This window comes from Ictalurus furcatus, chromosome 8, assembly GCF_023375685.1.
Source record: "Ictalurus furcatus strain D&B chromosome 8, Billie_1.0, whole genome shotgun sequence".
In the NCBI taxonomy this organism is placed as follows: domain Eukaryota; kingdom Metazoa; phylum Chordata; class Actinopteri; order Siluriformes; family Ictaluridae; genus Ictalurus; species Ictalurus furcatus.
In genome coordinates, this window is record NC_071262.1 from 11,142,783 (window position 1) to 11,162,603 (window position 19,821).

At 38.0% G+C, this 19,821-nt stretch overlaps 1 protein-coding gene across 3 annotated transcripts; it reads right to left on the reverse strand.

Moving 5' to 3' along the window:
* Nucleotides 1-119: 119 nt before the first annotated feature.
* slc7a2 (solute carrier family 7 member 2) lies at nt 120-18,723 on the reverse strand. 3 transcript variants are annotated; one of them, XM_053630738.1, is made up of 12 exons: nt 18,407-18,723; nt 16,763-17,133; nt 15,920-16,075; nt 12,535-12,700; nt 12,281-12,417; nt 11,933-12,155; nt 10,144-10,283; nt 6,752-6,854; nt 4,067-4,254; nt 3,738-3,904; nt 2,767-2,875; nt 120-2,539 (listed from the first exon to the last, which is right to left on the reverse strand). In XM_053630738.1, exons 2-12 carry the CDS (start codon nt 17,124-17,126, stop codon nt 2,385-2,387), a joined length of 1,908 nt encoding a protein of 635 aa, XP_053486713.1. In that variant the 5' UTR covers nt 17,127-17,133; nt 18,407-18,723; the 3' UTR covers nt 120-2,384. The 3 variants fall into 3 exon arrangements, with proteins under 3 accessions (XP_053486713.1, XP_053486714.1, XP_053486715.1); XM_053630739.1 differs by lacking the exon at nt 18,407-18,723 and having other exon boundaries at nt 120-2,240; nt 2,382-2,539; nt 16,763-18,374; XM_053630740.1 differs by lacking the exons at nt 10,144-10,283; nt 18,407-18,723 and adding an exon at nt 9,723-9,859 and having other exon boundaries at nt 16,763-18,373.
* Nucleotides 18,724-19,821: the final 1,098 nt, after the last annotated feature.

A 19,821-nucleotide genomic window follows, 5' to 3' on the forward strand; every position in this document is an offset into this window, starting at 1 on the left:
AAAAATCAAAAAATACTCTGCTCTCAGGGATATGAAACAATTGCAAACAAAACACAGGTTTATATATATATATATATATATATATATATATATATATAAAACTTTGTTAAATATAAACAGTTATTGGCACCCTTTTACTCAATACTTTGTGCTACCTCCCTTTGCCAAGATAACAGCTCTGAGTCTTCTCCTATATTGCCTGATGAGATTCCAGAATACATGGCAAGGGATCTGAGACCATTCCTCCATAAGGAATCTCTCCAGATCCTTCAATCCATCAAACCCACACTGGTGGATTCTCCTCTTCAGTTCATCTCACAGGTTTTCTATGGGTTTCTAGTCAGGGGACTGAGATGACCATGGCAGGACCTTGATTTTGTGGTCAGTAAACCATTTTTGTGTTGATTTTGATGTATGTTTTGGATCATTGTCCTGCTGGAAGATCCAACCACAGCTCATTTGAAGTTTTCTGGCAGAGACAGTCAGGTTTTCATTTAATATCTGTTGATATTTGATAGCGTCCATGATGCCATGTATCCTAACAAAATGTCCAGGTCCTCTGGCAGAAAAACAGCCCCAAAACATTAAAAAGCCACCACCATATTTCCCCATGGGCATGAGGTACTTTTCCATATGGCTACCTCTCTGTGTGTGCCAAAACCACCTCTGGTGTTTATTGCCAAAAAGCTCTATTTTGGTTTATCTGACCATATAACCCGATTCCATTTGAAGTTTCAGTAGTGTCTGGAAAACTGAAGACTTGAGTTTGTTTTTGGATGAGAGTAGAGACTTTTTTCTTGAAATCCTTCCAAACAACTTGTGGTGATGTAGGTGACTTTGGATTGTAGTTTTGGGAACTTTCTGACCCCAAGACGCAACTAAATTCTTCAATTCTCCAGCTGTGATCCTTGGAGATTTTTTGGCCACTTAAACCATCCTCTTCATAGTGCATGGAGACAATGTAGACACATGTCCTCTTCCAGGTTGATTCATAACATTTCCAGTTGACTGGAACTTCTTAATTATTGCCCTGATGGTGGAAATAGGCATTATCAATGCTTTTGCTATTTTCTTATAGCCACTTCCCATTTTGTGAAGCTCAACAACCTTTTGCTGCACATCACAGCTATATTCCTTGGTCTTACCCATTGCTACGAATGACTAAGGGAATTTGACCTATGTGTCACCTCATATTTATACACATATGAAACAGGAAGTCATGGTTGAACAATTTCCTGTTCCTAGTCACCTAGATGTGGAATATACTTTAAATATATTTTTCCCATATTAATTCATAGGGGTGTCAATAATTGTTGCATACCTATATTTAACAAATATATTTTGGGGGGATAAACCTCTGTTTTGTTTGCAATTGTTTGATATCCATGAGAGCCGTGTATTTTTGTGAATTTTTTTAACAAACGTTCAAATGGTTAAACGATAAAAAAGACAATTTTTCACAGCCGTCTTTGCTCATATTTACCAAGGATGCCAATATTAGTGGAGGGCATTGTATATTCAGATAGCCTTTAAGAATACCTTTGACGAGAGAAGAACATATTGAAATCATTCTCTTGGCTGAATCGGGAAGCTGTCGTAAGTGGCAAGCACATCACACACAACACTGCCGCCAAACTTCTTAACAAATTCAAAAAGACTGGAAGTATTGCGGACCGACCGAGAGGTGGACGCCCATGAACATCCACTGACGAAGACACAACCGCTGTGGTGATGACTTACATAGTCCCATATTGTATATATGGAGACCTTTGAGACACACTGTAGTATAAAACTCACTGTGCTATCTTAAAATTAAAAACACTAGTCCTATTATAGGCCCTTTGAAATTAAAATTCTTTTTTGTTTATTTTAAAATTAATCTTTAATCTTAAGAAAGGCCTAAACATAGCAATGAAAATGAATCGCAAAGACCATGCAGTCAAAATATTGATTATGGTTTTTAAAAAAACAACATGAAAAACTAGTCTATTATTTGTATTTAGGTTATGGGAATTTATAATGAAAAAGGAAATTAAAATCTGGCTGATAACGTTCTTTGGCCCAGCTATTCTCTATGCGTCTGAAAAACCTTATGCTATTGAAGATGTAGTGTTAACAGTTAGTCGGTTAACATGTGAAATCCAGTCTTCATTTCAAGTTAAGACACTTCTTCCTCTCATTCTTGTATGATCATATTTCATACATATTTCAAAAATCACAGCATTCATGTCAATATTAATCTGTAGATCTTAAAAGAGAAAGCAATGTCAATCCATGCCTGACATTGGGCTCAGAACTGAGCTGGTGTCTCAGATGGTAAAGCACAATGGCTTGTTACACACAAAGTTTTAAGGCTAAATCAGCAGTAAACAGCAACACACTATTTAAAGCTGGCTGGACTTCTCTGATTGGATGTATTTGTCCACAGCACCATCCTTTAAAAACATCCTCTGTTTCTCTGGTGCATTTTCAGTGCTCTGTCGCTGCCTCTGGTGCTCACTGCTGTGCCACATCCCATAACCGAAATAAATAAGGAAACCTGTAGAAGAGTAAAACACAAATGTTGTGTATGTCTAGTTCACCTAGTTCTTTTTTGGACTACTCTAGAGTTCAAACATATACGTATTTGAATTTAGCATTTAGCCAGTCATGCTTAAATAAATTGTTTTGGAGTGCTAATTGCTGATTGTGTGTGTGTGTGTGTGTGTGTGTGTGTGTGTGTGTGTGAGAGAGAGAGAGAGAGAGAGAGAGAGAGAGAGCACTTACCCACAGCCATCCAAACAGAAAAACGGATCCACGTGTCTCCACTCAGCTGCATCATGAGGTAAACATTGACAAATATACTCAGAATGGGCAAAAAGGGTAGCAAGGGAACCTGTTAAGCAAATAAACACACTGCAGTGAACATCTGCAGTAGTGCCCAATAATACTTGGACTGAAACATGGTCTGTGTGTTAAGACAAATAAATGAAACACCACATTACTCTCAGTTAACTGAACCATGCACTGTGCATTAATAAGGAGGGTGTTTCTATGTTTTATCTACTCCTAGCAATATTAGTAGGTAATTTGTTAAGTGACTGATTACATAGTGTTCAATAAATGCTGTTAGTTAGAACATTTGATATGGTAATTGGTTAGATTATCATTCAAGTTGTAAAAAAAAAAAAAAAAAAAACCTTCATGAATTTTTATTAAGCGAATTTAATACATCTTTGTTGGCCTGTGTGTGTTAGTGTTAAATTTAGGCTAAATTTAGTTCTGTCTATTTCCGTTAGCTAATGGTAGGTTAGCTTAAAGCTCTATGAGATGGCTTTGTTATATGTGCTACGCTAATGTAATTTATTTTTTTTCAGGGGGTGGGGGAGAGAGGGTCATAATAAAGGCTTGTTGACATAAAACACATTTGTTTGGTATAGTTAGTCAGCAACTTATGACTAACCTGTTTTGCCTGTTTGCTTGTTATTTCTATTAGTACATGCATCAAAGATATCCATTTACCCTGTTACAGTGTCAGAACTTTTCTATTTACAGCAAACCTTGGACAAAAGTACATTTGTTTTTTATGCTCAGAGCTCAGATCTGTTGTTCATTTAATACTTTTAATTAACCCACTACTAACTTTTTTCTGTTACTGTTCAGGTCATTATGGCAGGCCATCATATCTCAAGCATCATCAACCTCACTTATTTATCACATATACCCTACTGACCTCAAACATTTTGCAGTCTACATACCATGAAGGACACCTTTTTGCTTGTCTGCGGTTGTCTAAAGACCAAGACGATACATATGAAAAAGATGAGAAAAGATGCTGCCAGCACTCCCAGGACCCAGGGCTCCAAAGCAAGAATGGCTTGTCCATAATGTGTAGTAAGTGCACTCATGACACACACTACAATTGCTGTAGAAGGGGGACATGCATACATCAGTATCTGTGTGCTAATCAGTCTGTAATGTGGGAACATAGAATTTCCATTAACTCAATGCTGCAGGTCCCATGGGTCTAACATATTGGTAACAAGGTCTAACAAAAGACAGTGGTGGGCAGTGGCATGATGCTTACCTATGACCCCGACAGCCATGTTAACAGCAGTGGATGAGTTCTTTGTGGGCTGCAGGGAAGGATTGAAGAGAGTATGCAGAGACATTTCCCCATCTTTCAGCCTATTGAGATGAGACTCAGACTCAGTCAGCTCAGACTCCCCAACCTCATTAGTTTTAGAGTTCTCAAGCACAGAGTCAGGACGATACCTGAAACAGAAGACCCACTATCATGACAACTTTATTGTCTGTTACTAATAAGTATACCATGCTGTCACCTGACCTGATTGATTATACATGGCTATTTAGGTTGCCTTTGAAACTTCCCTGCACAATATATTCAAATAACAGATGCATTTAAAATGTTTGGACATTTAGTCCATTTGAATATGACCCAGGTGGTTTTGGATGGGAGGGAACACAGCACTATAATATCCAGTTCAAGGACAACTACAGTCCCCTTTGAAAGTATTGGAACAACAAGGACAATTCTTTTTTTTCTTCTTTTTTTTCTTTTTTGCTGTACATTGAAGACAATGGATCAGAATTTCAGCTTTCATTTCCTGATATTTACTTCTAGATGTGTTAAACAAATTAGAACATGGCACATTTGGTAGTAGGCCACCCAGTTTTAGGTGAGCAAAATTATAGGAATCAATAGCCTTAAAGTAAATTAAAGTAAATAAAACTTAATATTTGATTGCATATCCCTTGCTTGCAAAAACTGCATCAAACCAGTGACCCACTGACATCATCAAACTGTTGCATTTTTCTTTTGTGTTGCTTTTCCATGCTTCTTTTAAACAGCTTCTTTTAGCTGGGGGGGGGGGGGGGGGGTTTCTCACTTCAATCTCCTCTTTAGGAGATAAAATGCATGCTCAACTGGGTTAAGGTCTGGTGATTGACTTGGCCAGTCTAAAACCTTCCACTTTTTCCTCCTGATGAAGTCCATTGTTGTTTTGGCAGTGCGTTTTGGGTCATTGCCTTGCTGCATGATGAAGTTCCTCCCAATGAGATTGGATGCATTTCTCTGTAAAGTGGACGACAGATTGTTTCTGTAGATTTCTGAATTCATTCTGTTGCTACCATCATGAGTTACATCATCAGTAAAGATTAGTGAGCCTGTTTCAGAAGCAGCCATGCAAGCCCAAGCCATGACACTACCTCCACCATGCTTGACTGATGAACTTCTATGTTTTGGATCATGAGCAGATCCCTTCTTTCTCCATCACTTTGGCCTTTCCATCACTTTGGTAGAGGTTAATCTTGGTTCCAGAATGTTTGTAGCTAGTCTCTGTATTTCTTTGCGAATTCCAATCTGGCTTTTCAATTCTTACTGCTCGTGAGTGCTTGAGTCTTGTGGTATGGTCTCTATAGTTCTGCTCTCAAAGTCTTCTTTGAAGTGGACTGTGATACCTTCACCCCTGTCCTGTGAAAGTTGTTGGTGATGACAGTAACTGTTGTGTTTGGGTTTTTCTTCACAGCTCTCACAATGTTTTTGTCATTAACCACTGTTGTGTTCCATGATTTACCTGTTCTGTGTCTGGTTGTTAGTACACCATTGGTTTCTTTTTTTTTTTTCTCATTTCTTTATTTTAGGACATTCCAAATTGTTGTATTGGTTATGCCCAATGCTTGTGGAATGGCTCTGATAAATATTCCCTCTTTTCTCAGCTTCAAAATGACTTGCTTTTCTCTGGTCTTCATGTTGGTTTATCCTTTTTAATAACAAATGTAGTCTTCACAGGCAAAACCTAAGGCTCAAACTAAGAGTATACATTCAGAGCTATTAATTCTTTAAACGGTCATTCTAACAGGGCATACCTGGGCAGCAAGAAACAGCATCAGTCACATATTCCAAGATTTTTGCTCACTTGAAAAAATGGGTGGGTTCAAACAAATAGTGCCATGTTCTAAGTTGTTTAACACCTCTAGATATAAATGTGAGGGAATGAAAGCTGAAATTCTGTTCTATCATCTCATATTCATCTTTTGATCTCAAACACAAATGTCTTCAATGTATAACAAAAAAAAAAGAATTGGCCTTACTGTTTGAATACTTTCAGAGGGGACTGTATATGATTTATTATTTACCACCAGTTCTGTGTTCACTGTAATTGGTTGATTTCTAGCCCTGCCCCTTCCCACACACTGGAACAGAACCAGACCAAATAGAAAGCAAACCAAATATCTCAGTAGGTCCTTAAACAATAATAAACAAAGTTGTTCAAATGATCAAAACCTGTTTATTTATTGCTTTACTGATGGTTCCTTGTTTCATGAAGTAAATTCAGTGGACCATTTTAGGATCATTAGATTCATTTGTGGTCATGGTACACCTAATCTCCTCTCATAGGTCTACAAGTTCTCCTCCCCACTTGTTGAAATATCTCCTGGCTCATGTGGAGCTTGTTTTTTTTTTTTTTTTTAAACAGTGGCCACTTTCAGGATTTCTGGAAACATAACTGTGTGCTGTTTAACGTGAGCTTGTCTGAAAAAACAAGGCTGAATAAACAGACTATGAAATACAGAAGCCTCTGAGTCTTGCCCAATAGCTATATTTAGTTTAAAGACCCATTCCCCTTAGCTGCACTGTGTATACTGGGTGTATTTTTTTTATAAACTGTTACAATTGACAGCTAGAAATGCTTTTGTTAAGCTCCTTTCTTGTTTTTATTGCAAAGTAAATGAAGTCATTAGCACTAACCTGAGAATAAGAACACAAGCAGCGACCAAAGAGTATGCCAGCAGAGTGCCAATGGACATCATGTCCACTAAGGCTTTTAGGTCAAAAAGGCAAGCCATGATAGCTATAGGATATGATATATACAAAAAACAATAACAACAACAACAGATTAACAAAGCAATTGAGAAAATACATACGTGCTAAACAATATACCCTGTAAAGAACATATAGTATACAACAACAACAAATTGCTAATATTTCTTTTCAGATTATGTATTCAACTGGGAATTTATCAGTAGACATGCATTATAACTTATTATTTCCTTTAATAAATTGGAAGATGGTCCTGTTGGAAGTTTAACCTGTTAAAGCAAAAAGTCAAATGTTTGAAGTGAACTTTTGCCATAAAACAACAACAGACTCTACAATTAACACTCCAAAGAAAAATCTAGATAAGCATCTGTGTGTATTTGTAGCTTGAATTGCTGATTTGTGGTTGTTTTATGGTGAAATATCACTTTTAAATTGTTAAAAATGTCTAACAGAAATATTACAAACTTTTTAAATTGTCTTTTGAATCTTTTTTTTTTTTTTTTTGATGCAGCAAGCACAATTATAAATATGACAATTGTATCACCATATTTTTAAAATCACAACCAGGGATTAAAACACAACTAGGTAGCTGATAGCATAAGTAATAAATATAAAATATACAATATAGCAAATAGCAAATAACTGACTGGAACACATACTGACTTTCAAATGGCTGGTTTCTGTTTGTAATACTACTAGCCAGTACCTACACTATTTTAGATTGCACTGGGATGATAGTGATGCTTGGGGAAATGTATCTAAAACATTTTTTTTTAATTGGCAAGTGAAAACCTCCTCACAAATCCCTGATTGTGGTTCATAAACCATAATTAATGCGCTTCAGCTCTGACATTCAGGGGTTAAATTAGGATGTGGAGATGGAGAAGGACAAACTGTAAATACTTAAACAATAGCCATAACAATTAGGTCTGGCAATCTCATTGTAGTTATTTAAATTAAATGTTTAAAATAGAAACAGATACATTGAAACCTTGTATCTGGGAATTTATACTTGTTCCCATAAAATTTCTGTCATATAAATGGTGAGAAATTCACATCATAATACATAAATTATACTGTTCCTATATTATCCCATGAAGGAGGTGGACCTCTCCTCTTTCTAAAGCTCAATTTAACCCCCTTTTGACATTGCATTATGCACCTTATGGGAAATAATAAGGAGATAATAAAGTGTTTAAAGGTTATACTGTTCATTTAAAGCTTTTACACTGTAAAACATTTCAGATGGTTAAATGAAAGTTCATCTACTGCCTTAAAAACATGAGTAAACTCAATTAACCTTTGTTTCAGAAACTCAAAAACCTGCATTTTACACATTTATACAAGTCAAGACTGTGGATTACATTTAGTTTCATTTTGTAAAACTTGTAAACCTGAGTTCAGTATCCAAAACTTGTCATGACAATTGGAGTTAAAGAGAAGAAATAACTTAATGGGGCTGTCATGTTTTACAGTGTACAATCATCATTTTTGGAAAACATGCGGCTATGCAAAGTCAGTTCCTTATTCTTTACTTATCTTACTCATCATTGTCAGTAGTTATTCCATGAAAAACCATCACTACTTTATTGTACCGTATAACCAATAATCACTTTATTATCTATGCTTTCTGCCAGGGTGTCCAATCTTATCTGTAAATGGGACTATACGTATGATTGCAGGTTTTCATTCCAACCAAGCAGGAACCACACCTGATAGTCGACTGAAGATCAACTGATCAATCAAGATCTATCGATTAAACAAGTGGAATAAGGTGGAATTCCTGTTTGGATGGATGAAAAACCTGCAGTCACAACTTTTCATCTCTTTATGAATAAAATTGGACACATCTGCTATCTGTAATAATACATTATGAGTAAAATATGTACAGATTTATGAAGAACTATGTAATTATGTAACATCAAAGGGCTCCCTAACATCCCAAGACAAAATGAAAACTCTTTGCTGATGTACTGTATGGGAACAATTTGAGACATGAGCACTGATCCAGAGCATTGATACAGGTGTCCAGACTTACAAACACTCAGCAGGCTAGCAGTGTAGACTATCAAACCCAGATTGCTTCAGTATGGACTGAATCACAGGGGCCCCACAAAGCAAAGCTTGACCTCCTGGAGCCCTCTTCCCAGTAGTTTATTCTCTACACTACACTACACTACACTACACTCTGCCCTCTATGCAGCTGTACGTAGAGTCTTCAAACACTTGCTAAACTCATTCCCTCATTCCTGCTAGCATGATATTGTTTATCCTCTACTGTTCCCCAAAAGAAATTCCTCTGCAGCTGATCTTACAGGCAGCTGCACCTGTGCTTGTTCAGTGCCTGCATACAAAACAAATATTGCTCTCTTTCACTCACTCCAGGATATCTTCCTCTTTAGGGCCCTTATAAACCAATGTGTCCAAATTCTAGGCAATCCCCCTCCCCAACACACACACTACTTTCTATCATTCATACGCTCATAGAAAGGCTACGTCTGCACGCTAAAGAAATATGTAGAACTCTACAATGAAAAGTTACTCTTCCAGAAAAGATTCAGCGTAGATCCTCTTAGGCAGGTTAGAACCCTTAACCATTCAAACAATTCCTGAGTAATCCTTTTTTTCCTAATTGTATATCTTAACGTGCACTAAATACACCTGATACAACTCATTAGCTAATTACGATGCAAATTATGGGTTAAATCAATTATTCAAAAGCAGGAGATCAGGGAAAAGACAACTGTAACTTTCACATCACTGCTACCACCACAAGAGCAAGAGCATGCATCCACCACTACCACTGCAAGCCCACTCATGTACACATTGCAACCGCACCCAAGCTGACACACAAAGACACAGCAGTCCATGCCATGTCCCTTTCTCCTTTGGAGCTTACCCGCTATGGTGCCTGCTGCCATTGTGGCAGCCACTGGTGATTGACGCTTACTCACTTTGGAAAGAAATCTGAAAAGTATGCCATCTCGCGCCATGGCAAACAGAATGCGTGGCAGAGGAAACATGGCACCTAACAGGCTAGGAACAAAAAAGGAGTCATCGTTCAAAGACAAAGTTATTTCTGACAGTTAAGAACGCATATCAATCCACTGGCAAATGTGAATGTGTAAATAATTGTCAAATGCTGGCATTGTGTAGGCTATTTTTTTTTTTCGTCAGTGCTAAGATTTTGCTTGGATTTTGTCTCTGTATGATTATTCATTGTTTAACTTCACCAATGATATCCTCAAGTTGGACATTCACATTTGCCTGGTGGAGCATGCTGCAGGTTTTACACAATAAATTACACCCCCAGCTCTCACCTGCAACTACACTGGAAGCCACTGTGGCAATAAGCGGGGTCTTCGTCTTAGGATTGATTCGGGCTAACACTTTGAAAAGCACCCCATCCTCTGCCATAGCATAGATTACACGTGGCATTGGGAATATGGAGCCCAGCAGACTGCATATGGAGCAGAGACATGCATGGGACGAACACATTAGTCAGGCAACACATACAATACACAAGCTGCACTGCACCACTGCCACAAAGCAGAACAAGTACATGCTGGAGACCAGTTCCCCAAAAGATTTTTTTCAATGCATTATACAGTGTTTAACTTTATCAAGTGCACACTTTACAGCATTTAGGGATTTGGCCATTCAGTCATCATCATATTTTTCCCTGGATTATCCCTGAAAGCACTGCCATAGATTCGTAGTTATAATAACTTATGGTATATTAGGAATTTTTAGAAAGTAATAACACGCTAGTTCTTGTCCTGATTTACTGTATGATGATATACACTCAGCGGCCACTTTAATAGGAACACCTGTACCCCTGATCATTCATGCAATTATCCAATCAGCCAATCATATGGCAGAAGCACAATGCACAAAATCATGCAGATACATGCCAAAAGCTGGTTTGAGTATTTAAGAAATGGCTGATCTCCTGGATTTATTAATTTTTTTTTTTACATACAACAGTCTCTAGAGTTTACACAGAGAGTTTTTTGTGAGAAAAACAAAAAACATCCAGTGAGTAATAGTCCTTTGGGCAAAAATGCCTTGTTGATGTGAGAGGTCAGAGGAGAATGGGAAACCTGGTTTAAGCTGACAAGAAATATACAGAAGCTCAAATGACCACTCTGTACAACTGTGTTAAGCAGAAAATCATCTCAGAACATGACAAACCTTGAGGCAGATGAGTTACAAAAGCAGAATACCACATCCCGTTCCACTTCTGTCAGCCATGAACGGGAATCTGAGGCTACAGTGGACACAGGCTCACCAAAATAGGACAGGTGAAGATTCTTCCAGCATGATATTGTGGCGTGTCACAAAGTGCAAGTCATCTCAAACTAATTTCATGAACACTGCACTTAACTCAGCATACTTCAATGGTCCACCCAGTCACCAGATCTGAATACAACAGAGTACCTTTGGGATGTGCTAGAACGAGTGCTTTTCAACATTTGCAAATCTGCAGCAACTGTCCTAATGCAATCATGTCAACAAAATCAGCACAACCAGCATCTCAAATAAATGTTTCCAATACATTGTGGGATCCATGCCACAAATAGAGGCTGTTCTGAGAATAAAAGATGGACCTATCTAATATTAGTGTGGTGTTCCTTTTAAAGTGGTCAGTGAGTGTATGAGACAAAGTTGCCATATTACCGGATATCAGAATGCTTTTGAAGAAACCAATTTATATATACAGACTGTAGTGTTGAACTGGAGCTGTACATACTCCAACAAAATGTTCTGCGATTAGAGAGCTCACCAGGAAAAAACAAAAGTCATTGTGCATGCTTAGGTTTTTGTCCTGAAAGAGTGCAATCATGAAGCATCAATTAAATTTAAGTGCAAAGCAATCGATGATTGCTCCTCTTTCAAACAAATCACCACCACAGAATCACTAGAGTTTTGAATCAGAATATGAATCAATCCACAACAGACCCATTAAACAACACATACTAATTAGGCCTCACAGCCTGTCTTTGACAAACAATTCAGTTATGTTTAATATCTACTGTACATTTTAAAACTCATCATTAAAAAGTCATCTTAAATAAGATTTGAAACACACCCTGAAAGGATATTTACCTGGTTGATAGTGCACACAGGGATCCCACTGCGACCACATATTTAGCAGGACCCCAGCCAACATAGTCAAAGGCCACAGGAAGAGGACTCTTCTCATCCAGAAGATAGTACGGCATCATGAGAGTAAGAGCAGCAGACACACCAAAGTAAGCCAAGAAGCAAATCAGCAGGGAAGCAACTATACCAATGGGAATAGCCCTCTGAGGATTCTTCACCTCCTCACCTGATCAAGAGAGTTCTACCATCAAAGCACTGTCTCACGAATTATTAAAGCATGTCCAAAAAATAATAACAAATTTATTAAGCAGGGCTTGATTGTGTCTAACTATCATATGTCTGCATGAATACCTGTGGTGGCAATGCAATCAAATCCTACAAATGCATAGAAGCATGTGGCTGCACCAGCCAAGGTTCCACTGAAGCCATAAGGCAAAAATCCACCAGCACCGTAATCGCTGGTAACATTTCCCGTGTAGGACAGATTTCTGTAATCAGTCACAAGAATAAAGTTAGTTATTACTTTTTGTTGAAAATGCACGTACAATAAAGCACTGGGTTGACTCACCCTTATCCTTACAAATCTGAATATAAATGTCTCTCACCTTGTCACAATCGTCACATTTATAAGGGATTCTTCTGATATCTTCCAGTTGTAAGAATCTCCTTTGACGAAACCAGAGACAATGACGAACATAAGCACAAGCACATTGATGGCAGTAAAGATTTTGTTGACCCATGCTGACTCTTTAACCCCAAAGGAGAGAAGACCTGAGAAAATAAAATCATGAGAAAACATTCAGTAAGACACTGGGGGACATAGATGTAATAGTGCTGTTGTGTGTGCAGTTGTAATCTTGTGTGTGTTTTTCTTCTCTTTTTTAAAATACATTTTAAAAAAATTTAAAAATAAAAAACCTCGTTTTTTAATGTTAATGTTAGTCTTAGATTTAGGTGTAAACATAGCATTTATTAGCTGCATTAATGATTATATCAATGGAAAGTCTTCACAATAGTAGTAAGATAAACATACAGTGAGGGAAAAAAGTATTTGATCCCCTGCTGATTTTGTACGTTTGCCCACTGACAAAGAAATGATCATTCTATAATTTTAATGGTAGATTTATTTGAACAGTGAGAGACAGAATAACAACAAAAAAAAATCCAGAAAAACGCATGTCAAAAATGCTATAAATTGATTTGCATTTTAATGAGGGAAATATGTATTTGACCCCTCTGCAAAACATGACTTAGTACTTGGTGGCAAAACCCTTGTTGGCAATCACAGAGGTCAGACGTTTCTTGTAGTTGGCCACCAGGTATGCACACATCTCAGGAGGGATTTTGTCCCACTCCTCTTTGCAGATCTTCTCCAAGTCATTAAGGTTTCAAGGCTGACGTTTGGCAACTCGAACCTTCAGCTCCCTCCACAGATTTTCTATGGGATTAAGGTCTGGAGACTGGCTAGGCCACTCCAGGACCTTAATGTGCTTCTTCTTGAGCCACTCCTTTGTTGCCTTGGCCGTGTGTTTTGGGTCATTGTCATGCTGGAATACCCATCCACGACCCATTTTTAATGCCCTGGCTGAGGGAAGGAGGTTCTCACCCAAGATTTGACGGTACATGGCCCCGTCCATCGTCCCTTTGATGCGGTGAAGTTGTCCTGTCCCCTTAGCAGATAAACACCCCCAAAGCATAATGTTTCCATCTCCATGTTTGACGGTGGGGATGGTGTTCTTGGGGTCATAGGCAGCATTCCTCCTCCTCCAAACACGGCGAGTTGAGTTGATGCCAAAGAGCTCCATTTTGGTCTCATCTGATCACAACACTTTCACCCAGTTGTCCTCTGAATCATTCAGATGTTCATTGGCAAACTTCAGACGGGCATGTATATGTGCTTTCTTGAGCAGGGGGACCTTGCGGGCGCTGCAGGATTTCAGTCCTTCACGGTGTAGTGTGTCACCAATTGTTTTCTTGGTGACTATGGTCCCAGCTGCCTTGAGATCATTGACAAGATCCTCCCGTGTAGTTCTGGGCTGATTCCTCACTGTTCTCATGATCATTGCAACTCCACGAGGTGAGATCTTGCATGGAGCCCCAGGCCGAGGGAGATTGACAGTTCTTTTGTGTTTCTTCCATTTGCGAATAATCGCACCAACTGTTGTCACCTTCTCACCAAGCTGCTTGGCAATGGTCTTGTAGCCCATTCCAGACTTGGGTAGGTCTACAATCTTGTCCCTGATATCCTTGGAGAGCTCTTTGGTCTTGGCCATGGTGGAGAGTTTGGAATCTGATTGATTGATTGCTTCTGTGGACAGGTGTCTTTTATACAGGTAACAAGCTGAGATTAGGAGCACTCCCTTTAAGAGTGTGCTCCTAATCTCAGCTCGTTACCTGTATAAAAGACACCTGGGAGCCAGAAATCTTTCTGATTGAGAGGGGGTCAAATACTTATTTCCCTCATTAAAATGCAAATCAATTTATAACATTTTTGACATGCGTTTTTCTGGATTTTCTTGTTGTTATTCTGTCTCTCACTGTTCAAATAAACCTACCATTACAATTATAGACTGATCATTTCTTTGTCAGTGGGCAAACGTACAAAATCAGCAGGGGATCAAATACTTTTTTCCCTCACTGTAATGTCATAAATGATTCCTTGATTCAACAAGGCACATTTTCCTGAACCCTGAACTTCTCTAATCCAATATAGTAGTCATGTTACCCATTACAACGGCATGTTGGCCTTGGGAAAACTTGGCTTTACTGTGATGAAATAAACATTGACAGAATGGCCTATTGATATAGTGTGATAGTGTGCTCAGTCCAGCAGTTCAAAATTCATTCTATCTGGAATTTTAGAGTAGCCCAGATGCCAACCGACTTAGGACTTGAACACAAAACCCCATAAGCAGGACCACATGATCCCTCTTACATATATACCGCTTTATAATCTCTTATTGAAAATGCAATTTTAACTAAAAGAAAATAAAGCAATAAAGCAGCATTGTTACTGAAGCCCTTGCCAATTTAAATGAAATGATATTACTTTATGCAGCTGATATCATGATGAAAAGTGATGCCATACATACCAAAATATCTTCTAAAAAGCAGCAGACCATTTAAATAGTGGACAGTTATCATTTTAAATTTAAGAGAGAGTTATACAGTTGCAATCAAAATGATTCAACCCCCATTGCAAATCAGGTTTATTGTCAAAATGTACAGACTTTCAGCTGTTTGCAATGAACAACTCAAACAAAAGCAATTGAAATAATACATAACACAACGAATGCTTGAAGTGCTTTCCTCAAATTCAACTGAAAATGCAACTTATAATGATTTCTCCAGTTTCAAATTTATTCTAGCCCTTCATGGTACTTAGTAGAGCACCCCTTTGCTGTTATGACCGGGTGCAAATGAGATGCATAGTTTCTGTACTGCAGACTCTGTTCCACCTTAGGGCTGTTTCTTTAATTAGCAACCATACTGTGCTCACTGAAACCTCAGTGCCTGTTGCCACCAAGTCCTGCTGCAGGTTTTTTGCAGTCACTCGAGGGTTTTATCACAACCTGCCTTCTCAGAAATCTGGTTGAAGCCGTTGATAGCTTCCTTTTTCTGCCCCGTCCAAGTATTTCATACATTTTCTACCCCTAGCCAGTTCAGGTATTTCATGTGTTCCAGCTCAAGCACACCTGGTGCAACTAATGAAACCCTTGATTAGTTGCATCAGGTGTGCTTGAGACAACACCTGTTTTGCATGTTTGTGCTGTTGTGAGGGATTCTATTCAGGGAATTGAATAATTATAAGACTGGAGAAATCATTATAAGTTGCATTTTCAACTATTTCAATTGCTTTAGTTTGATTTGTTCATTGCAAACAGTTGAAAGTCTGTACATTTTGACAATAAACCTGATTTGCAATGGGGGTTGAATCATTTTGATTGCAACTGTACATGAACAAAATGACATTTAAAAAATAAGAAATACCTGAGAGTAGTAATATAAGGCAAGCTGCAAAGAAGTCGGGATATTCTGCCAGGCCAGGCAGGCTCATTCTGAAGTGTAATTTGCAGAACTGCTCAATATGGCCCCCTACTAGTTCATCAAATGTTCCACTCCAAGCTCTGGCAACACTTGAGGTCCCTTCATCAATAGAGAATAAGCTTGTGTTGTAAATGCGTACGAGTCAATACAAGCTATTGAAGGTTAATAGAAAAGTCCAGCATTTATTCTCATAGAATATTATAAATACTTTCTGCACATTTCAAAGTGTTTTAAAATAGCTTAGTGTTCTGTGAAATACATCATTCAAACGTTAGGTTAATGATGAAAAATACAGACAGTGGAGCAATTCTCCAAGAACTGATTTAATATTATAATTAATCTGGAGTTGTTTAGCCAGCATATTAAGATGTTATAGTATCCAAAAATGGGGGGAATTGGTAAATAACTTCAAGCACTCGTTCATAATTCACAAAATGACCTGAGCATAATGTCACTGAACTCATTGTATGCTGGAGGCCATATATATATATATATAGATATATATAAAAGAAAAAAACATTGATTCATTAACCGCATTCATCATTCATTGATTCTTCAGTAATCACTTTATTCTAGTCAGGTTTGTAGACCCTGGACCCACTTCACCATGACCAGAATAAAGTGATGTGATTACTGGACAAATTTAAAACACTTATATAATGTTACAAATGTGCAGAAAATACATCAAAAATTTTATTATTATTATTATTTATTCAATTGCATCTTCCAGCATATTTTTATAAGGAAAATTAGATGACATCCAATAGAGCAATTCTTTATACTCACCTATGACATATGAGAGAATCAGGTTCCATCCCGTGATGAAAGCCAAGAGTTCCCCTACTGTCACATAGCTATACAGATATGCAGAGCCTGTCTTGGGCACCCGAGCTCCAAACTCAGCGTAGCACAAGCCTGCCATGACAGAGGCCAGAGCGGCTATGAGGAAAGACACGACAATGCTAGGGCCGGAGTTGCCTTTGGCGACTTCTCCGGCAAGGACATAGACTCCGGCGCCTAGTGTGCTGCCCACACCCAGAGCAATGAGGTCCACTGTGGAGAGGCAACGACACAGCTTGGAATCCTCGAGACAGTCCACATTTTTCCTTCTCAGCAGAGAGCGGCCGAAGGACAGCAGGTGTGCCAGCATTCTTTCACTTAATTCCAGAAACCAGGAAAGTGATTTAATTACATGAATATTATAAAGTAGTAAGAGCCTTCAGAAGCAAATAAACTCTCAGTACTAGCAACTATAATACAGTATGCAAAATATGGTAATATGCAGTCTTTGGGAGCACATGTAGGTAAATGCTGTAAAGCAAAGATGCCTTCAATAATAATGAAATTAAACTTTTCTGCATAAACCTCAATATTAGTCAGTATTTGATGTGACCCTTTAGTTTAAAAAAATGCATCAGTAGCCTCAATTTGTTTTAAAAGGAAATTGGTCAGTTTTTCTAAGCATATTGGAGAATCTGCCACAGTTCTTGGAGACTTTGACTATCGCATTTGCTTCTGGTTTTACAGATAAAACCCAACAACCTTCATTATGTTTTTTTTTTGTTTTTTTTGTCTTAAAAGTGTTTTTATTTTATATTATTCCAGCACCCTTTAATGAATCCTGAAGAGCTACAATACTCTTCAGTTTAGGTTGTACTGTTACAACACCATACTTGTTTCCCTATACACAGGGCAGCAATTGGACATTTTCGGTCACTGCCTTTGCAGATGTTTACAGTTTTAAGGGTTGCTTCATGAACAACAACAACAACAAAAAAAAAACAAGTATTACATAACAAGTCAAATATTTTAAGCGCTGTAATAGAGATAGGATATTTCTTAACTGTGATGACGTTTTTCAGTCATCTCTGACGTTACACTATCTCATTAGTATCCTATTGATAAATAAACTTATTTGATGGTATCTCACTGATTATTTACAATCTTTACATACAGTACATGCAGGTATTTTAACGTTTCCTTGACTACAGATCTACTGAACATGTTGAAATACCAAATGTTGAAATAAAGCATTTTTTTTTAATGCAGATTAACAAGTTGCAGATCCAGTTCTAAAACCCCAAGCTTCAACTGTGCTCTGTTGAATAAACAATGTTACATAAATACGGTCTTTGTCACTGGATTAGGAGCTTTCTGGTGCGTATGTAGGAACATTAGTATAATTATGAAATGTTATGTACAGACTGTGAAAAGGACACATAGTCTAAGAAACAGCCCTAAGGCGGAACATGAGTCTGCAGTACATGATACCCATTTCACCAAAATTCATATCCAAAATGTATAGAAATAGCAATATTAAAAATATAAATATTTCCTTTGAATTTTGAACAATGTTAAGCTTACCATTAATACTGTTACATTTCTGTAAATACTAAAAAGTGGTTTCAATAGGAATAGTTTCATACTTACCTTTAAAAGCCACAATTCGAGCAAGAAGTTGCAATTGCTCTGAAGGATGTTTTACAGCACCCGTGCAACTTCTCAGAATATTGTGCCACTGATTACTTTAAAAATGTAAGTGTTGTGTGTCAGCGAATCTACTGTATAAAGGCCTGTGTTGAAGTTTGACTTAAAGTTTCTCCTTTTCTCAAGCTCAATCCCTTGCTACTGACATGGGAACCCTTAACTCTTCTATTTTTATTCCTGCCTTCATTCTATCCTGGTGTGTCTTAACTTGTTCTGCTCTGGTGCATGGACTCTGGGGGATTGACAGTTATACCACCCCTAGAGGAGGAGGGGAGAGTAAGAGGGTGGGCTTAGTGTTTGAGTGTGTAAAACATGTAGAGGGTGGGCTAGTGTGAGAGGCACATACTCAATGGTGTGTGTGTATGTATGTGTGTGTGTGGGGGGGGGGGTAGGTGTTCGTATGTGGGTGTGGGTGTGTGAGTGAGTGTGTGTGTGTGTGTGTGAGTGTGTGTGTGTGTGAGTGGGTGTGTGTGTGTATGTGGGTGTGTGTGTGAGTGAGTATGTGTGTGTGTGTGTGTGGGTAGGTGTGTGTATGTGTGTGTGTGTGTGTGTGTGAGTGAGTGTGTGGGTGTGGGTGTGGGTGTGTATGTGCATTGTGCATCCATGTGTGAACAAACGTGTAGAAGGAAGCAGAAATAATCGTCCATGCCTTATTTCCTTTTTTTTAAAAAAAAAAAAAAGAAGAAGTTTTTTTCTAATGCACACAGGCCAAACATATCCAGCTGCCAGAGCACTTATTGACCACTGATAAATGGTTAAGCAACTGACATTGACAAACACTGAAACAGACACATCTATTTGCCCAACGCAGTGGGCCAGCTTGCTAAAAGCATGGCCGCTCATTGGACGGGGTGTACGGAGGAGTGATCACAGGTAAATGGTATATGGAAAACTACTTCTTCAAGCCTGTGAGCATAAAAAAAGGCCAATACATTTGTGTTAAAGTCAAATGTTAAATCCAAAACACACTACAAATCTCACAAAGAAAATTCCTTGAGTGGAAAACAAGAATAAGACCCCTAACAACAACCCTAGATGTTACTCACACATACGAATTTATTTAATGGTCATGTTTCTATAATGGTTGTTTATAATAATAAGAAGAAGGAGAAGAGGAATAAGAATAATAATAATAAGAAGAAATTGACATTTTAAATAGCCTTTTTCAAACTCAAGATTGTTTTAGGGAGGAAGCAGAAAGCTTTAGATCAACAGACAGAAAATAACAGTACACTAACAGAACATAATCATAAAACTATACATTAAGAAAATAATTAAAAATTAATGTATTATTTTGATAAATGGTTTCTGTCCAACATAATATATTTCTCTAATTCCTATTGCAGCCTGGCTACACT

Excerpts from the sequence above, each read along its gene's own strand:
- slc7a2 (XM_053630738.1), bottom strand. The coding sequence starts at position 17,126 with ATGCTGGCACACCTGCTGTCCTTCGGCCGCTCTCTGCTGAGAAGGAAA. Across the intron at positions 3,905-4,066 it reads CATGGCTGTCGGGGTCATAG|CAATTGTAGTGTGTGTCATG; the intron begins GTAAGCATCATG and ends CCCCTTCTACAG. Across the intron at positions 2,876-3,737 it reads GCAAAAAGGTGTCCTTCATG|GTTCCCTTGCTACCCTTTTT; the intron begins GTATGTAGACTG and ends TTTGCTTAACAG.